Raw genomic sequence first — 20,953 nt, 5'->3', positions numbered from 1 at the left:
TAGCACTGGATATGCAAATGACTCAACAGAAATGTCCATATTGCTCAATTTTGCCCTGCAATCTTCCACCTACTCACATACACAGCACATTCCCATCTGTGCACTGCTCTCATTGTGAACTGCTGGTTTTTCCTGCTCTTTTTTGGTGGGGGAACAGATTGGTGCAGGTGTCCAGGCTGGGGTAACAAAGACCCAAGTAACACATGGCAAAGTCTATATGAGACAAAAAATACAATATTTTAGTTCCAGCAAGGTTAAACAAAGCACATATCCGATGAGCTGGGCTTGGAAGAATATTTTTCTCTCACCCAGCATCATTTCTGTTGGAAAACCAATGCTTTACAAAAGATTTTCAATGGAGTTGGGGAAGTGGAGGGGAAAGGGTTCCTCTGCAGCTTCTTAATGTTTGAAATCCTTTCCTGAGTACTTTCATCCCTAATTAAAGGTCACCTACTGGTTCGTGAACAACTGTTAATGAAGAGTTTAATTATCCAGATGACAGCTATAAAAATCCTACTCCCCTGCTTGAATATTTTAAAGCAACAAGGCCCAGATTTTCAAATAATGTGCTTGTAGCCAAGCACTTAGACAAAAGCTCTCACAGAAGAAGAGTGTGTATGTGCAATTCCCATTTGCATACACAATGGGAGATTGCATATGCCCACATTAAAGATGCAAATCTGTGAGGAGGTTTGGATGTGCTTACTTGACCGCTTGAACCTGACCCACCTTTCTTTTCTGTTCTTTCATTCAGGGAGTGGAAGGGATGGTTAAATTATTCCTCGAGGATAAATCATTTCGCATTATTAACTCTTCTTAACAACAAAGCTGCATAAATTAAATGTAAGATTATCTGCTGTGTCCTCAGTGGAATGATTAGGAGGGAATCTACAGGAAAGAAATGTGGTCAAATGGTTTGAAGACTTGCTAAATGGGATGCAAATCTCATCTTGCATTCTTAACAAGCTCAAAAACAGACCTGCCTTCTAATGAGCAAACTCATATGCTTGGCATATCTGTGCAACCCCCAGAGCAAAGTTGTAAAGAAAATGGATCATGGTTGATTTTCTCTATTGAGTCAGGTTTTTTCTTTTATTGGTGCTTTTGACCAGATGCTCCTGGTGCTCCTATTACCTTTACCCATGGTGGCAATTTTCATGATGCTGCCAAGCTGAAGTGGTCCCATTTTTCACTTCCCATCACAACACCAGATGAGGGTTTCTTGGGGAGGTCAGGTTTGGGTTCTCCACCAGGTACATGCCTGAAGGAATGATACTTTTATCAAAAAGATCAAGAAGTTGTTTTTTGTGTCTTCACTGCCAGCACAGTCCCTTTGTGTCACTCTGGTGATGGCACCATGAGGGCAAAGACAGTCCTAACTCTTTAACTGGGCATTTTTGGGGGGCTGGGTGAAGACTAAAATGCAATGAATGACCACAGTGAATGGCAATTCTATCCAAGATAGACCAGCCCCAGGGTTTTTCCTGTGAGTCAGAGCTAGGCTTTGATTCAGTTTTCTTGTTACCTGTGGCCTCTCCTACTCACATGGGTGTATTTGCACACACAGACACACACTTAATTGTCTGAGCAAAATGCTCAACTAAAGAGAATTTCAAGCCCTGGCTATAAAAAATGAAGGAAAGAAAATTAGAATGCATTGCATAAGAAGAGCCATTCATATGAATTAAAGAGGAAAAATATGCCCGAGTTCTGTCAGTGGCTAATATCTTATTTCATAAGAAATATGAGTTAATGATAGAGATTTGTTAAAACAAAGACAGGTCAGTCTTTCTGTGTTATTTGTTGAAGATGTTTCAAGCACACCTTTCTGTGCTTTGTTATCTCTCCAGGAGGCTACAGGAGGGTTTTCTCTGCAGAGTCTCTCATCTGTAGGTCACAGTGACCTGACTGTGGGGGCTGTGCTGCAGAAATGCAGCTCTCCAGATAAGCAGCAACATTTATTGCATACTTTGTCAACATATCTCTGGCCGCACACTTGTTCTCAAGGCACTCTGTTTTGATATTGGTTTTATTAAAATAGATTACAGAAAGGGAAATGTAAAATAGTTTAAAGATCGCAACGTAAACATGTTGTCCAGAGCTGAGAAAATCCACACCAAACACCAGCAGGCTTTTTGTCTATTACAAGCATGAACAAAATATAACTTGCATTTTTTTTTTTCTTTTACTGCTTTCTTCAAATAAAAACAGTACTTAAAAAAATTGATACAACAAGACTAATGTCTCACACAGGGAAAGACACAGGTCACACAATGTCCCTCACTATGTGGAAGATTATTAAAATTAAAATCAAAAGAATTGCTAAAGCCAAGGAGATCTAAGGACTAGAAGAAGGAGATTTTTGACTCGGTGACTGCTTTGGAGCTGCCACCAGAGCTCCTGAGCAGCATGTGTGGGCAGGATGACATGTCCTCCTGCTAGGGACAAGGCAAGGTGTCCAATTATACAGATTCTACTTGCTCCTCAAGTATCAACTCTTGTCTCCCCTGGAGGAAGAGCCATGGGCTAGGTGGCTTAATCCCTTGGGCCCTTGTGGCTACAAGACACAACTCGGCAAAGTCTCTTTTCAGGGATGTTAATTTGAAGAACATATTTAACTGTGTCTTGATTCTGCAAATGTCTGGGCTGTGGGTTTGCATGGAGAAGATGATCTGTATCAAACTCATGTGCCTGATGTACATGTGAAAGGATTTACAAGACTGTCTGTACTTTCCTGAGCTGCCAGGTCTCATTCTTGGTAAATGGACAGAGTTCAGGCAAAAAAGCATGATGTGACACACTGCAAGATTGTTCCCCATTTATCATCAAAAGCGGAGTAGTATTTTCCAAAGAACATCCCTCATTTTTAGCCAAATAGTAGATCCAGGAGCCTTTTTAAAATAGAACTAGAGTATTTGTCATTTTGGAACATCATCATTCAGTCACTTCCACTGGGATGGGCTTTAATGGCTGCACGCCAGCACACTGTATGTGACATAAAGCATTTGTGAAAAAAAATGATTCCTCTGAGTAGTCAGATGATCTTCCCAGAGATGAACTGTCTTTCCTGCTTTTCTCTTTCATTCTTCCTTTTTCTGGATCTTGGAGGGAGTGTTACTTGTGTTGAGTAATGAAATTTCCCCCACCAAAACACACTATCTTTGATCTCCCCTGTTTTATGCACTAGGGAGCTGATAGTTCCTTCCCTGGCTAGGACTGAATGAATAATCACCTCCTGTTGTTATTCACATAAGATTCAGACGCTGAAATGTGAAGCTGATGACAGGGGAAATTATGGATTGAAGCATCAAGATTTGCTACTGAAATTTTATGAGATGAACGTAGGAAATATTCAAAGCACATCACATTTAACCATGAAGACTCCAAGCTTCTATAATCTCACGGGGCAGAACCATGAGTTATTTTTGAGATGGGGAATGAAGCCCAGACTTCTCTCCTGGTGTTTTCTTTATGCTCCCATATCCACACTCAGACAAACAATCGGCATGAAAAAACCCTACCCATCCCTGAATCTTTGTTGCGATTTGGAATGGCTAACCATCAAAACTTTGATATTCAAATAATGTAAAACACCTGTACATTCATTGAGATGTTAATAAAACCCCCTCTAAAATCAGGAAATCTTGATTAATTTTTTTTTTCTTTCTTCATTTTCTCTCTCTCTTTTTTTTTTTTTGGTTGTTATTTCAATATGCAGTTTATGATTTATTTCAAGTCTTCCAATCTGGATGTGATCATGTGCACGCAAAGGACTTTTTTTTAGAAGGGAAAGAAAAATCCTAGAAGGATTGTGCAAAAAATTAGGATTTCATATGAACTTTTGTTCAGGGATTCAAAAGCCACCTCTAGATCCATTGTCCTTTGCACAGCCCAGGCAGTGTAATACAAAAATACTGTTGTATGGCAGACCTGCCTCATATCTCCTTGTGGAGCAGCCCATTGGCCCATGCTGGTATATCCAAGGCTCCCAGAAGCCTTCAAGTGTATTCAGCTTTGTGAAAACAACTTTAGAGAACACTCCTTTTCTCATGAGGGGTTTCTTCTGCCCTTGTTCTTCCTCTTTTTTTACCTTGAAAACAACAAATTCCAAACCAAACCAAACCAACTCCTTGATACAAACTCAGATGAAACAGGTTTCTCTGAGCCTGCCCATCTAAACACACACAAATACCACCCAAAGTGACACTTTTGTGCAGAGTGAGGCAGGTCCATGCAGTGTGTAACAGCAAACATCTCCAGCATAGCTGGAGATGCCTCCTGCCTCCCTGCTGTGCTCAACAGAAACAGCACAAGATATTCTCATTCCTAGCAAGTCTGTGCTGGAGGAGGGCTTAAATTGGCCTTCTGTCTCCTGCAACCCCAGGAGATATGATTAATGAAAAAAGCTAATTATCTGTCATTGTTATAACACAATTCACAGGAAAAGAAATTAATTCTACATATTTTTTTTCAACTGCATATAACTACTACTTAATTCTCAATTAGCAGCTAGCATCTCCCTAGAACGAAGGGAATCTCTGCCTGCATGGTGGGAGATACTGGTTTATGATATTTATTTCTTGTGACAGTTCCACATGAACACTTCATTCTTCAAGAACTGATGGAGATGATATGTCATCTCTGATGGTTGTTCATTGAACAAAAATAGCAAAGTGGAAATTATTTTTTTTCTCACAAAACATAAGTTTGCATGTTATGCTGAAGTCATTAGTCAAATTCACATATTTGCAAGTGATTAGCACACTGCCTCAGACACAAATTCATGCAAGCATTTCAGTTTAAGTGGCTCAGGGGAACCAATGAATAAATAGTGCCATCACCGTTTTTTGATGCAGGAGGGCAATGGCCATTTCTTGTGTGGAAAGTATGAGCAGATGAGGAGATCTCTGTTCTGTAAATCTGGGCTTGCATTTCACAGCAACCAAACTTGCTCAAGAGAATGAAGAAATCCCTCCGGAAAGTCTTTGTGAAAATGGCGTAGAGGAAAGGGTTAGCGCAGGAGTTGATGGGGTAGAACAAAACCAGAAGGATCTTGGAATTGGACACTGTGATGAGAGGAACCTTCAGGGAGGCTGATATTGCGAAGAAAGATATTGGTGCCATGCAGAGGAAGTCGGTGAAGATGAGTATGGCCATGCGCTTGGCGATCTTGGTGTCGCTGTTGGAGGAGATGACGTTGGGGTTTCGCACGGTGAAGTAGATGCAGATGTAGCAGACACAAATAACGACAAACGCCAGGACATTCAGCACCAAGAGAAATATCACGTAAGCCTGGGCGAACGGCGTTTCGATATCCATGGGCAGGCAGATGCTGACCTTCATGTAGCTGCTGACCCCGAAGATGGGGAGGAGCGCAACCGCGAAAGCAAAAATCCAGCCAAACACCATGACGACCACAGCGTGCCACAGCCGCAGCTTGCGGTCCAGCTGCATGGCGTAGGTGATGGTGTGCCAGCGCTCCAGGGTGATCACCGTCAGCGTGTACACCGACAGCTCGCTGGCAAACACCGTGAAGAACCCTGCAGCATTGCATCCTGCCCCAGTCTGCCAGTCTATGGCGTAGTTGTAGTACTGGCTTTTGGTCTGGATGTCCACGGAGGCGATGAACAGCAGATAGATCCCTATGCAGAGGTCTGCAAAGGCAAGGTTGCACATGAGGAAGCGAGGAACGGTGAGTTTGTACTGGCTGCTTATTAAAATAACGAGGACAACGGTGTTCCCAGTAATGGCTAAAATGTTGATGAACCATATCAGGACTCTCAGAATGTTGTATCCCATGATGTCTTCACACGGGTTGAAAGCATCTGGTTTAGGTGAGCAGGCTACGTTAACTACTTCATTGCATAAACCATAGTCAAATTCATTCTCTGCTGGGTCAAATACTATGCCGTAGTTGGAAATATAATCTTCAGCTGCAGATCTTCTCTGTAGTTTTTTGCCAGGCTTCTCCTCAAAGTCCTGCTTCACCTGAGATATGCTACATATCGGATGTAATTCGGTCCTGAAATTGTAAAAAGAGTAGAGTTGGTAGCTAAGAGACACAGTATGAGGCAAACAACAAACACAAAATCATTCAGTTTCCATAAACAGCTCAGTTTTTCTAGATAGCTGATTATATAGATTACCCTGGAGCTTGAAATTAATAGTCCGACTGATCCCTATTTATAAAATATTACAAGAGCATGTAAATGGTTTGGAAACATCATAACTATAAGGGAAAGGAAAACCTAATGTTTGCCTAACACTTGTGATGCAGCTATCCACCTGGATAACACACTCTGTGAGAAGCCTCCCTTACTTGAACCGAATTTCTCACCTAACCTGTCACTGACAAGCTGATTTGTGCATGGGGGAAACACATGACGATGAATACCAACGTAAGACTGAGCTTGGAAGAATGAGTCAAGTCAGCTGTGTTCATAAGGAGTCTGTACAACCACAATAATGCTGCTGTCCCTTAGTGATATTTTCAAATTCCCTTTTTCCTACAGGTTTTTACCACTACTGTCCTGTAACTCTGTCAGGGCACATAACAACTCCAGTTTGTGCTCTTCATCATATTAGTGACTAGCTAGTAACACCACTAAATAGCAGAAATAAGTTCATGCAGGATTCCACATAATCTCTAGAAGGCAGATGCCAACAGAAACACAGGGCATAGACCATTTTGCTTAACAACTATTTTCCAAAAGAAGTGGATTAGAAATCAAGTGAAGTGAAGCAAAACCAAACCAAACCAAACCAAACCAAACCAAACCAAACCAAACCAAACCAATTTTAATGGAGACAGTAGTTGCTTTTGTTTCTGTCAGAAAGTACTTTTTAAACATTTTGAGAATTTTTAGTAGCACAAAATACTAGTATTTTTGATAGTTTTGTGCTTGGCTTTATTTTGTAGAGTATTAGTTCTATGCCCTTCTCCATGCCTAGACCTGCAGAAGAAACATTTTGGCTGAGATGACAGGAAGATGATCAGCTCGAACAAGATTGTAAACATCAAGAAAAATCAAATATAAATATGAAATGAAGGATCAGTACTTGCAACAGGTCCTAGGTTGCCCTAGAATTTGGCTGTCCCATAACCTTGCATCCACACTTTTGGATGCAGACCCAATCTGAGTTACAGAATAAAACAGTTGACAATGTGCTGTAAAACCAACCCAGTTCAGCTCTGCCTACATTACAGACTGCAATTTAGGTGTGTAATTTTCAGGAGAGGACCCAGCTTATCTTCCACCCTGGCCCTCAGTACAGTTCAGAGAAGAAGTCTCTAGACAAGAAAAGTTAAAATTTTGAACAACTGGTAGCAGCCTCAAAGGGAGAATTCTTTTTTGTAACCTAATTTCACCCTTTGACTTTCTGCACTCACTACATCTTCTGAAAATTGAGTTTAAAGGGTCTGCAAGAAAGGAAAACTAATGAAGATCCAGCACCAGAAGGTGAGGGACATTTCCTATGAGATTCTGAACATCCTCTACTATTATCAATATTTTTTATCTTGCCTGTCAACTGAGTCAGAAAACTGATTTTCTGTGAGGTCAAATATGCAGTATGAAGGTCACAGTAGCAATAACAAGGCATTACATTTTGCTCTCCTGTGTTCTACTCGCATAAGGATGAGTGAAGGGTCCAGAGTATTGATCAATATATCAACAGTTCTCTGGCTGAAAGGGAATATAGGCTCCCAAGGAGCAATAACAGGAGAAAAAGCCCCTCATTTTTTAGTGCAACAGGCACTTGGGGGCACTGAAAGCTATTGCAATTGGTGGCTCTTTGAAAATGAACTGAGGGAAATGTTTGTATCCAATCATTTCTCAGCATGAGGTAAAAATAAACTTTTCCCAAAATTATGGAGGCAATGCCTTGACCTAAATATATTCCCTGGCAAAAATGTTATGTAAGGACAACTAAATATTTCTGATTATTACAATTCATTAATTCTTGCCTTATTTTACATCCAGTGGTCCCAAATAAAACCAGGGTCCCAAGGAGTAAGCTGTTTGCTCCAAGGAAGGGTGACAAGGAGTGTCCTGGCTGGTTCCCTGCATTGTGAGCAGGTAAGATGAAACTCCCAAGGGAATGAAGAACCATCCTCTGATACTGACTCCTTGCCATATCTTTGCCCTGTGTTGCTCACCCTTTGGGCTTTGCAGTGCACTCAGAGCAACAAGTTAAATCATTGTTTGCCAAGAGATGCGTGGGTCTTTGCTTCCTGCTGAGCCCGTGGGTGTTGTAAAACAGTTCATTTGTTCCCTCTCTTTGTAAAATTTTCTTACTGTTTAACATCATTTTGCTCAAGTAAACTAGAAAAATAAACTGGAGAAAGGGCGACTTAGAGAACAAAATTGAAATTGGCAGAGTGCTCTGACAAAAATAAACAAAAATTGCTACCTTTGTACAAGTTGTTATTTTATGCGCCTCGTCTGGATCTGGTGACAGCAGGATCTTGTGTGCTGAGAAACACGCTCAGCAGAATAAATAGTCTTGACCTGTGTTCTGTAATAAGTCCTATCTTAAACCAATCATTCTCACCAAAAAGTGCCATTAAGTGAGTGGTGAGTATGTTCTTGTGAGACGAGGCCTAAACACTACTCCTGATGCTGCCACATTTGTTGAAAAAGTAGGATTTCAAGTGACAGCTCCTCCAAAGAATAACGATCAAGTGTAAGGACAGAGTCATATCAATGCCATTCTTTTAGGCAGAAGGTGATCTTTATGTCAAAGAAAGCCAAAATCTTGCTGAAGTTCATTATGGTCTATGTCAAGTTGAGGGTTTCAACATCCGGCCTCTGCCCTATCCACACTTCAAGGATATTATTTTCCAGTCACAGAAAGACGTGAGGGGAGTTCAACATACTGTACTAGACTTGTCTTAAGAATGCAGCTTACCTTCTCTTAGGCCAGCATCACAACATTCCAGTGTGATCAAACTACACATCAATATTTAGCATATAATCCTTATTAGAATGGGAAAACCATCCAAACTTTCTTATGTTTTACTTTTTGTCTCAGACTGGCAGAGCTGTTCTTGATGTAGTATCTTCTAAAATTTAGAAAGCACTGTTGCTGTAACAGGTTTAAGCTTTCCATTATCACAACAGCACCTGTTCACTGCTGCTGACTGTTTTTGGAGAGGTGATTGAGTATCATCCACTCTGGAAACTTACTTTATCTAGGGTTTTGAGTGATGCAAAAGTCTCAAAAAGGGGAAATCGAACATGAACAGGCAGCCAGAAAGCCACACATCCCTGTCTTAATTCTTTCCCAGAGTTCCCATGTGAATGCCAGCTGCTGCTATAATCCTTAAACATTCTGGGGGTGATGAGGCATCAATTTTATACTCCCTGGAAGTATTCTGTGAGCCAAATGGCCACAGGAAATGACTATCTCCTGTGAAGGTGCATGACAAGCGAGGTCACACCAGGGTTCCCAGCACCACAAGCAATGCCTGCTGCTCTGAGCCAAGCACAGCTCTTACCAAAGGAATATTACACATTGTGTCATCAAGCACTATGCAAACTATTAATAATTTTTAAACAGGCTGAGCAGCCTTCAATGCACACGCAGCTCGTGCCAGCTGTCACGACAACTGCTTTGAAATGGAAGCTACTGTATTTGAATGGTGTAGCTACTGTATGTGTGACTAATCTCTGCTGAAGGGTATGGTAATACTTTCAGTCTTCAAACCAAACACATGCATCCACTTTCTCTCTTTAATCTGGAGTGAGGATCTCGGTTTCCCACCAATTTCAGTACAAGAGACGTGTCTATGAAAGAAATGACAATTTTTAATTATGGTAAAAAACAGCTGACAGGAAGGGTTCATCTAAATAATAGGTTCTCATAATTTTGCATTTGTGCTTCATATCTGGTGGAAAATACATGTGGTAACTATTAAAGACACAAGCAAACTCAGTCTTGCAAAATCTTCCATTGTCTCATGAAAGTCCAATAAATAAATGGCTATTAAGAGTATTAAAATAGAAGCTACTAACAGTTTATGCTTTCTCTGTATGGTTTTACTTTTCATTGAAATTTTATGCTACTTCTGAAGATGATGTCTTGAATTGCAACAATGCTTCATAAATTTTTTTCTGTCATGGCAAAGTCCAAGTCTTTCAGGACATCCAGTAAAGGGAGAACTTCAAACAGTAACAGGGGTTTCCGTAGGTACCAGTTCCTATGTTTTCCAGTGGCACAAGTTCAGGAGGTTCATTAAGTCCTAAATGTGTACATTTCAAGACTGTATGACTGAGGTGAAAATACTCAATGAGAATCACTGATACCTGAGGTCTCACTGCAGCTTGCTAATTGGAAATTAAAAAAAGCATGAAAAATTATCTCTGGAGTCTAAAAAGACACCTAAGCCTCTCATCCCATTCTGTTGATTTGTATGAAATGGATCTGCTCAGAAATCATGTCCCAAACCCCTGTGAATGTGAACTAAACAGATAATATATGTTGGCTGGACAGTGCTCCAACATCAATGAAGTTTTCTCAGAGAACAGTTTGGGATCACTCAGTGGTCCTGTTTCCCTCCTGGATGGATGAAAATAAGTATTGACCAGCTTCTCTGCAAACACAGCTTTCCCTCCAGTTACTTTCTGAAAAAGTTATCAAATGTTTTGTGTTTAGTGTCTTCAGTGTGGCTCCAGGCTGATCCAGGACAGCAGGTCCCAGTGAAAGATGGACTTATGACAGGTGGGGGCAGAATTGTGTCTGGGAAAAGTGCTGATGCTATCAAAATTTAATAATCCCCTGTAGTGGAGAGGCAGTGCACTGTGTAGCATACATAAACCTGTGTGTATTGTGTATTTATTTATTTCCATCCATTTACTTACCTGCACTGAAGGGATCTTTTCTATCCCCATTTTGAGGAATTTTATTTAATTCACTATCAACTGCTGAAAAGCACCAGAAAGAAAAATAAATTAAATCACTTACTTTTGTCTTTTCCAGTTTGTAAATGCACAGCAATGGCTAGGATAGGTGAAGTTTGCCTCAATCAAAGATCTAAATTTGCTTAAATCAGGGAGCTTTTTTAAATTGTATGTAGACCTTGCTCTTAGCTTCTTAATGTGTTCTAATCCATGACTTGGCAGGAAACTGATTTTCGTGCTTGAAATATCCCTTTAAGAAAACATATGAAGATCTTGGTGAAAAGCAAATTTACTTCTGCTCAACAATGGATATGTGTTTTAGACTGCCCTGCTCATTCTCAGAGGAGTGACTGGAAAGAGATCAGCTGGAAATCTACACTGAAAAGAGGTTCCAGGGCTAAATTAGGTGTTCCTCCAGTAAACTGATCTAATATCCATTGAAAACAACAATCAAATTATGTTAGTCTGTGAGTACAAAAGAAAAAAAGTCCCATAATGTTCTGGGTAAAAATTAACAGCGATATAAACTATTACTGCCATATGATGCTGGGTTTAGTAAATACCCAGTAAATGCAGCAATCATCCCAGAATACTGTTAAAGGATAAAAAAGGCTGATGAAATCACAATAGAAGTTTGCTATATGATCATCACATCATGGGAAGGCTGCAGTGGAGAAGGCAATAAATGCAAAGAGAAGAGCTCATGTGGGTACAGATGTGAGGACGGGTTGGGGATATCAGGTTTTGTACTCATTAGGAAGAAAAACTGAATTAAGAGAGACAGGGGCGGCATTGTTCAGACTGTAAGGAACAAAAAAAATCCCAACAAAACATTCTCAGAGGTTTAGAAAACAAATATAGCACAGACTGAAGCAAAGAAAGGGGTAAGACTGCAGGAGATTAGGAGAGATGTATTTATGTGGAAGGCAATTACTGTGGGACAGGCTATCAGAGACAGCGATGGAATCAGCAGCCATGAACATTCTAAAGAGAGCGTTAGAAGAGCTTTTACAAGGAAACACCTTTTGCAAACACTTAATCTTGTGCCATGCAAGAAAGGTAAGAAGAAAGGGAAGAAGGACCAAGGGTGCTCCATCACCAGGCTAAGAGATACTCGGGAATCCATCCCCATAGCTCCAGGCTGCAACAGTTGGGGCAAAATATCTCCACATTTCCCTCACTGGAACAAAACCCATGTCCCTTAGATCATGACAGCTCTGAAGAGCAAAGGTAAAAATTAGCTGCACAAAATTACCCTTCCTCCCTTAAACCCTGTGCTCTTACAACCTGAGAGTGATCCAGGATGCAGTGTTTGCTGAGGCTGTTCTTCTTTTTATTCTTCAAGAAAAGAAAAGATTTCTCCCTAATCAAGGAATTGGACAGATAATATTTGTAGTTTTCTCCATGTCCCCTCGAAGGTACAGTTACCAGTTCATCTGTGACAGTGGGATGTCACGACATGTTATTTGATCTCAATCACCCAACATGCACAAATTGTTTTTATTATTGTATTAATACAGGAGAATGGTGCTGTGTGAGGGGTAGGTCCATGTAACAGAGTTTAGACAGTTGCTATGTACCATACACACATTTGCACCTCTGTTCTCTGGGCTGAGAAACAGAACTAATGCCAGGAAAGGGCTCTGCCTGAATGCCAGCCAAGCCTAAGAAGTTCATAGGCAACTGATAAAGCAGTTTGTAAAATTGGTAAAGATGATCTCTGTGTCCATGCTGTGCCCACAGCTGAGGCTTTACATCCAGGCTCTGAAGGAATGCACCACCTTCAACAACTGGACAATGGACTGTGGCAGCAGAGGAGCAAACTCCACTCCACTGCCCCGATCTGGGACTGTGACTTTCACTGGAAGACAGACTGGTGTATTCACAAGTTCTATAGACTTCTTCAGGACAGGCTGAGAGAAGCCCCACCTCTCACAGAAAAGGTCCTGAGGTCCTGGGTCTGTTTCTTCAGGAGCTAAAACCGGCAGCTGATGAGAAATTTTAGGCTATTGATTTCTGCCTTGGACACTTGAAGATGTAATCAGGTTGCAATGAGCAACCTCAATTTTCACATGTGCTGACTACTGCCCTCAGTACATTGCCTAATGAGAACTGTCACCCAGACTATATGCTCATGAGTCAAAAACTAAACAACAGCTTTCTGCTTAAATCCACAGACAGCATCACTCACGGCATCATTAAGAGAATGTGAAACTTCATAGTTCTGAACAAGAGCACAGAAAATGTTTTCTTTGGCTTGTTAGCTAAAAATCATTACTGAGTCCAAACTGGTATTACACTGTGTAGAAATAAGCAAATATGAATAGGAATAGCACTTGGACTTAAAAATATCTAAAAGTTGACTGAATCTCTCATCATACCTAAATAATTTCATAGATATTAAATATTTTTTCCATAAAACTTTTTTCTTTTTATTGCAAAAACTTTTCTTTTTATGCTTATTATCACACATAAGCTGAAGTGTATTTGAGAAAGTGCTTTGCATACCCCTGTGGGTTTTTTTGGTAAGTCTGTGAGGGATAGCTATGGATACACCACCAACAAGCCCCCAAACAGCAAACAAACACTTTGCAGGTGGTTTAGTAAATTACTCCGCTGAGTTATCACACACACACCTCAGTGCAGAGGTTCTTTGGGGTGCTGTTCTCTACTTAGAGGCTTGATAAATTAAAGAAGCATGAAGAACAAGATTATAAAGTGGCAGTAGGAAATCAAACCAGAAGGCATCAGCAATTGAAATACGTATTCTTGTGTTATCATTGCTTGGCTACGAGTCATCAGCCTTGACAGCAGCTGGTGCAGGGACAGCAAAATGAATCTGCTTTCTCTTCCAATCACTTCCCTTTCCCACTGGGAGTCTCTGTTGGATTAGCAAAAATACTGACCAGATGATGAGGTCTGAAAGGCACCTACAGAAATGGTGAAAAATAGCTCCTGGAGCAGAAATCAGAGCAGGGTGGGCGGACTGGGGAGAACAATTTTCTCTGTGCTTGTATCTAAACTGATCTCTGTCTGTGCTTCAGGGACTCATCTGTTGAGCTGGGCATCTACTGGAGCTCTGTAGCCTCCATATGTGGGATTCCCAATGAAGACAAATTGGAAGGGTGGGATGGGCTGCAGCCATTCGTTGCCCTGTATTGAGTCAGGACACAGCCAGAGAACTAAGGACACCAGCAAAAGCTGGTGTAAAGCCACTAGAGCTCTGAGAGCAACACCAGACAATTAAATGAAACAATGCAGCTGAAAATGGAAGATATGAAAGGCTAAGTTAGAAACAGAGTCTATTTCTGTGTAGAAGGAATATGTATAGTTGTGGGATTTATTAGCTATTTGATTTACTGGCCTGCTGTCAATGCTGAAATCCTTTAACTCAAAATTTGATGTCTTTCCCAAAGAGAGATTCTAATTCAGCCAAGAGCTGTAAATCTGAGAGAGGAATTGATTTGTGAAACTCTGTAGCCTGTACAAGAACTGTGATTGGTACTGTCTATTTGTGTTTGTGTTTCTTTCATATTACTTTAATGTAATATGAATTATATAATAGAATTATATGAATAATATAATAATGAATTAATAATAATGAATAAAATAAATGAATTATATAATAGAAATTGGCATTAATTGACTCCATAACACTGGTTCAGGAAGATCAAGAGTTAAACCACCCTGATGTTCATTCTGTTAAAACATTGCAGTCTGCAACATGGATATGATTGCAGCAAGAGCAAAAGTATGATTTGTCCCAGCAAAGATATGATTATGGGTCAATCATTTCCACAAGTGAAAGTGCATCCCTGGTGTACACTACAGTGATGGATGAGTAAGGAGGCTCTTCTTTCATGATCTCATCCGGGATAAAAAGGTAATTTCCCATCCACAGAAGAGTGGATGTATTGGTAATGGAACATAAAACTTTTTACACAAATAACTCAGTGCTAGGAATTGAACTATCAAATGAATCGCAACTACAGGCAAATCAATTTGATAAACCTCCAGAATATGATTGTATCAAGTAATACTTGCAAAGAAAATGCATTTACTTTTCACTACAGGAACCAATGATTTCCCAAAGAAACACCTATGACAATACTGATAAAAAGATGCTCCAGTAGTAGTTTTTTCCAAAAAAAGAAGATGCTTTGAAGAAACAACAGAAGTGGAGCAGAATGCAGTAACCCAGACCATGGTTCTTTATATCATAGGTGCACTGACCATCACAAAGTGGAAAAAGAGGCTTTCAGAAGAGCTCTGGACTGAACTCAAGGTTAATCAAACATTCTTCTCCCTTCTTTTCAGATTTTCAACTACTCTAGAATCTGTGTAAAAGCTTCCAACCACTCCAATGATCCCTTTCACTCCTTCTGGGTGACATTAGCCCTCTCTGGACAACCAGGGTAGATACAAAGAGAAAAATGTCCCGATGGATTGATGAGACAGAAAAAGAATCTCATGCCTCTCTTGCAACTCTTACATGGGGTGGCTTGTGCTCAGAAACACAAGCAGTTGGGCACCCTCACATACATTTTCAGACCCTGTGGCAAACTGTGGCTTGAGGCAATGGTGACTGAGATCCATAAGCATCCTACTGCTCAATTTTCTACTGCTGAGCTCTTGATTCCCAGCTCATCACCCACAAAAGGCACCCTGCTGTAACCTATCCCAATCCCCATCCCTGTAGGAGACGAATTTTGCTTCAGAATTAAGCTGCACAGGTGGAGGGGCAGATCTTCAGTGGCAAGTAATTCAGAGTCAAGCACTGAGAACCACTCACCCAGTCTTGATTTTGCTGAAACAGAAAACCAAAAGCACTTTTTCCTAGAGAAAAAAACAAAGCAGAATGACTACTCTCTTGCACAGTTTAATAAACTGTGGAGAGGAACCTGGATCTAAATCTCTCACTCTGAATACTCTCAAAAACTTGAGATCAAAGTGAAAAGAAGGTTCTAGACTGAAATTTCAGTTACGGCTTCCTTTTTTTTACTCATAAGAAGACCTCTGGTCTTGAACTCCAAGGTCTGCAAGATGCTGAAATCCAGACTGGCATTCATATGTTCTTCTCTGATCTTTTCTAAGGAGTCAATAATGAGAAAAATGTTATGCAAATATTACTTACAAAACAACGGGTCCATTGGCTCCCTGGAAGACCTCATTTGGCAATTTTTCTAGGTTGTGATTATCACTTAGATTTCTGAAAAACACAATATTTATCCTGAAACAATCTGAGATTAAAAAAATACATCTTGCAGCAGTTACGATCTTCTAGTGATCATTTTTTCAGAATTGCAAACAACAGAAATAGTTACAGCTCATCCAGGTATGTTCCATTGAATGCATGATTCTCAATGTCCTGAATCCCATTTTTATTCAGCCATCTGCAATAGAGAAAAGGAAATCAGAGTTGTGTTCTTATTTATGCTTCACGACTACAACATATGCAATTCAAAGCACTGAACCTCAAACAAATAAAGTTGCTAAATGGACATTGAAATGGTGGAATTTCTAGAAATCCTAGCCTGAAAGACCGTGATAGCTGGAGGAAGGCTTTGGAGAGGGCAGACATGAATAGGGTGGATGAGATGGCAGCTGGAGTAAGTTCCTGAAGTAAGGGCAGAGCTGGAGAAAATGCGGGTGCTGCTCATGGCTCCAGTGGGAAGGCAGCAGGGGAGCCAGGGAAATCAGGGTCTTTCTTGCTGGTGCTGTCAGTGCTGCTTAGTCTTACCCTTAGCAAGATGCTTTTGAAATGCTGGGCCATGGCTTCATCTTTGCTAGTTACTAGAGAAAAAAGTCTGCTGTGTGCCATGGGCTCACATCCGCAGCCAGGCAGGTAGAGGAGTGGCTGATGCTCACTGAGCCGGGCAGGAGGGCAGGAGGGGGCAGCCAAAGTGCCCAGAAAGCAGGTGATTCCTCCTATGCTGCTGCCTTGACAAATTACACTCCCTGTCTGCTCTGCTGCCCAGCCCCACCTCCCCAGGCTCCTTTCCTTAGAGGAGACACAGGTAGTGTACCTGGCAATTGAAGCTCCTGGGGCTGTCTGCCAAGTTTTTACTCTGGTGCATTACCTAATTAATGTTTAATGTCCTTCCCTCTGTCCCTTCACGGTCCTAAAAATTTACATTTAGGTCAGTTATATTTATCATCTTTACGGCGCAATCTTTCATCTCGCCTTAAACGTCACTTTGCAGCTCACGCCCTCTCCAACAGGCAATGACAGGTCTGATTGATGGCAAAAATGGCCTGATTTAATTAAACTGTCAGCCAACCTGGACTCTTTTCTAATTCCCTTTGAAAGCTGAGCATGCAAGTGACCCACTTATCTGAGGTCTGAGGTGGTGAGCTAAGGTCAGCGTGGAAATCAGTCATGGGTCTGGCTGAAAGGATTGCTCTTTTGACCATGACAGGCAGATGCACAGAGCTCTGTGTCTATAATGTCTGTCAGGCTGGATCAGGAGAACTGTCACCGTCCCCTTCACTTGCCAGCACTATTAGACATGAGCGAGTGGGCACAGAGGAGAGACAGGTCCCTGCTTACAGCATTTGAAACATTTATTATATTACATTGATCTTATAAATTTGTAGCTGCCAGGCTGATAGATATGTTTTTAATCACACTATTAGCACTTAGTGGATTCTCTCACTGAACATGATGTTAATGCAATGAGGTACTAAGGTTGTAAAACGGAGTCACTGTACCCATACTGTGTGGACTATACACTCCTGTCATCTGGCTAATAGCAGCTGAGCAGTAAAAAGAGAGAGAAAAAAAAATCATCTAAATCCCAAGACCTCGTTATAGTACATATAGATAAATTCCCGTTGAGGCAAATTCTCCCCTCACTTCAACCAGCATCCTTACAGACTCCACTAACTCTTACCTTAGCAACAGGTGACAATGGAGGTGGAGATCCAGAGCGTGGATGTGTGGGCTTTTCCTTACTATTCCATGGCTAGAGCTGGTTTTTAAAACATGCTTTAAAATTCACCCAGTGCAAGAGGTTACTGCCCTAAGGTACCATTTACACCCTGTTTCAGGACTGGAAAGATCTACCTTAAAGCCTAGGTGGCATGCAGACCTGGAAGCAAGGTGATTTTCTTCCATAAATTTCTAGCACTTCATTACCTAGTGCCTCCTCAGTTCCCACTTGTGCTGATCCCATGCACAGCATAAGATCAGATGCAATCCAAATTAAATATGGCTTAAATATGCTTGGAGCCTGCCATAGCTAAACCTATTAAAATGGTTTCTCCCTAAAAAGTCAGGGTTTAATGGGTTCTGGGGGTGATTTAATCATCCTTATATTCCTGGTTTCACTAAATGATATTGCTGTAACCATAACTTTCTGTTGCATTGCTGTGATACCAGTTTTGTATAGAAAACCAGCAAACTTGTGTCTAAAATGAGCTGAATTCACCACAGCACAAGGAAAGAGCAGGGAAATCCGTGACAAATGGCAGCTGCAGGAGGCAAGGCAGAGCAACTGCAAGTAAACATGATGCCCCACCAGGACAATTTTGGTAGCAAACCAGCAGCCTGAGGTCCCCAGGGAGGTATCCTTCCATACACAGGCAATTATCGTTTCACAGAATTATAGGAAGGTTTGGGCTGGAAGGGACTTTAAAGATCTCCCAGTTCCAAACCCCCTGCCATGGACAGCAACACCTTTCACTAGACCAGCTTGCCCAAAGCTTCATCCAACCTGGCCTAGAGCACTTCCAGGGATGAGACATCCACAACTTCCCTGGGTAACCTGTTCAAATGCCTCACCCCTCTTACAGTAAACAATTTCTTCCTGATATAAGCAATGAAACATCCTGGGGAGAGAGGGGGAAGCCAATTTCATGCTGCTCAAATGTCACAGAGTGATCAAAACATAGCGAAAATCTGGGATATTTATCTCACCCTTTGGTGGTATTACGAAAACATAGTATTTGTTGTGCAGTGCTTTGAAAATGCAAAGCCCTACCCGAGCAGCAAATATTATCATCACAGGAGAAAAGATTAACCAATGCACTTGTGATATAATTACTTGAATACATATTTGGGAAAGTGTGTGTGTGTGTGTTCAAAACTTCAGAACTTGAAGCAGACAGAGGTTGTGCATAACTGATAGGGGAAAAGGAGAGATAAAGCTAAATGACTTGTTACTGGCCTCTCTTCATTATTGATGGTCTGACCTTGCTGGCCCCAGAATCGACGTGAGCCCAGTCAGTCAATTCAAACCTTGCTTTTCTCTCTTAGTGTGCCAGGTAAACCACACAAACACGGTGGGAATTCTTTCCAGTCTGGCCACTGGCTGAGTGGAAAGAAGGCAGCTTGTTAGCAAGCAAGCAGTATGTTTTGATATACAGAGAGAAAGGATCAAAGAAGCCAGCTAGTTCATTAAAATACATGACTGTTCAAATCAAATGTAGAGTCATCTAACCATGCGGCTCGAAACCGCATTGCTAACCCGCCCGTACCAATGCATTGACATTGTGTACAAATAAAGCACATTTCCACAACATCTACATACATTCTGCCCGAGTAATAAACGCCTTTTGAGTGATGTGTCTGACTGTAAATATTTATGAGTCGTGCCATCCTTTTGAACACAGTTTGTATCACAGGGAACTGTTGCGGTAGGTGTTTAACCTCAGCATCGGTAATTACTAAATTTGCTCTCTGATGTGCTTCTGAGATAAAGAGCAGGACTAGAACACAAGAAAAAACCCCAAAAGCACACATTTTTTCATGTCAGGGAAATGGAGTGCAGAGATCTCAGGGGGAAGGAGAAATGTAAAATCTCAAATTGAATTTGGAAGTGTATGAAAAAGTGCCCAACTCCTGGTATTATTGACCCTGTTCTGGAAAAGAAATGAGCTAAAAAGGAGAATAATGAATTTGCTATGTCTACTCACAGAATCACACTTTCAGAACTCAGGCCCATAAATGAATTTCTTTCAATTGTACGTATATTGATATTGTCTTGAATATCTCTGAAAAATAAAATACAATAGAAATGACACCTCTTTGTACTTCTGTGAGCCTTTCAATACAACATGCTCCTTCAAACACAGTATTCTTCCCTTATATTCAATCTGAGGAAGTGCTAAAGACAGAGGGTAATAACGTAAGTTTCCAAGACATTTTTTTCCTGCAGAGCAAAAACCTTCCTGATAAAAAAGACTGGAGCAAAACATTTCCAACACCCCCATACTTTCCTCCCAAATAGGCTGAAGACATTAAAATGCATAAAAGCTCTGGTCTATAACCCTGAGGTGGATGAAATAGCTCCTCCAGCAAACATACTCCCCAGAAAATGCAACCGGAGGGGTTGCAAGGCCACCCCTTCTCCCAGCCTCCCTACCAGAAGGAGGAAAGCCATTAGCCTTTTTGGCCTGATTCAGCAGGGTACCCACCAGCCCATGAATCATTCCCCAGCTGATGTCAACAGGGTTGCTTAGAAGCTTCCTATGTGCTTAAGAACGTAAATGCAGGACCCCTGTCAGTGCAGTTTGTTGAACAGACAAGTAGGATTTTCCGTCTTTCCTCAGTTGTGACTGATACAAACAAAAGAGAAATGTTGTGTTGCTGGCTCAAAATAGGCCTCAAAGAAGTTAAATTGTGCTATTCATAATTTAGACTGGGGATATGGCTGTTTCCATGCTGTTTCTGTTGGAAAGCACGGAATGAAATTAATTATCTGCAAAGCTTGAAATTAAGCGTGGTTCCAAAATTATCCCATGCTGACAGCTCCATACAGACACAACTGTGCACTGAGTGACACACAGAGGTTTCATTCTGCAAACTGAGGCCAGCAGAGGCAGGAATAGGGAGGGAACACAGCCCCCCTGCAAGTGAGCTGCATCCCTCTGCTAAAGATCTGCCCTTTATAAACATCAAGATCTGTTTTTAGGACTGAAATATTGGCAAAATCCAAGCCAAGGGGAATATCTTATTGACCTCAGAGGGAGCAAGGTTTGAACTGAGGACTAGTTTGGGGCTCAGTCAGTATCAAGGTCTATTTATTCTTACAGAAAAGTGAGGAGATGCA

At 41.1% G+C, this 20,953-nt stretch overlaps 1 protein-coding gene across 4 annotated transcripts in view; it reads right to left on the bottom strand.

Moving 5' to 3' along the window:
* Positions 1 to 342: 342 nt before the first annotated feature.
* FSHR (follicle stimulating hormone receptor) overlaps positions 343 to 20,953 on the bottom strand; it is a 137,733-nt gene continuing 117,122 nt past the window's right edge. For 2 of the 4 annotated variants that reach the window (XM_085054574.1, XM_085054576.1), the window contains 5 exons: positions 19,818 to 19,895; positions 16,226 to 16,294; positions 16,036 to 16,110; positions 10,966 to 11,151; positions 343 to 6,022 (listed from right to left, as the gene is read on the bottom strand). In XM_085054574.1, the coding sequence (XP_084910700.1) occupies positions 4,795 to 6,022; positions 10,966 to 11,151; positions 16,036 to 16,110; positions 16,226 to 16,294; positions 19,818 to 19,895 (1,636 nt within the window). In that variant the 3' untranslated portion in view covers positions 343 to 4,794. The remainder of the gene's footprint in view (positions 6,023 to 10,965; positions 11,152 to 16,035; positions 16,111 to 16,225; positions 16,295 to 19,817; positions 19,896 to 20,953) is intronic. The other 2 variants (XM_085054575.1, XM_085054573.1) reach the window with 1 other exon arrangement.

Source organism: Lichenostomus cassidix, chromosome 3 (assembly GCF_008360975.1).
Source record: "Lichenostomus cassidix isolate B80296 chromosome 3, HeHo_3.0, whole genome shotgun sequence".
NCBI lineage: Eukaryota > Metazoa > Chordata > Aves > Passeriformes > Meliphagidae > Lichenostomus > Lichenostomus cassidix.
This window is presented reverse-complemented; position numbering and strand designations above follow the sequence as displayed.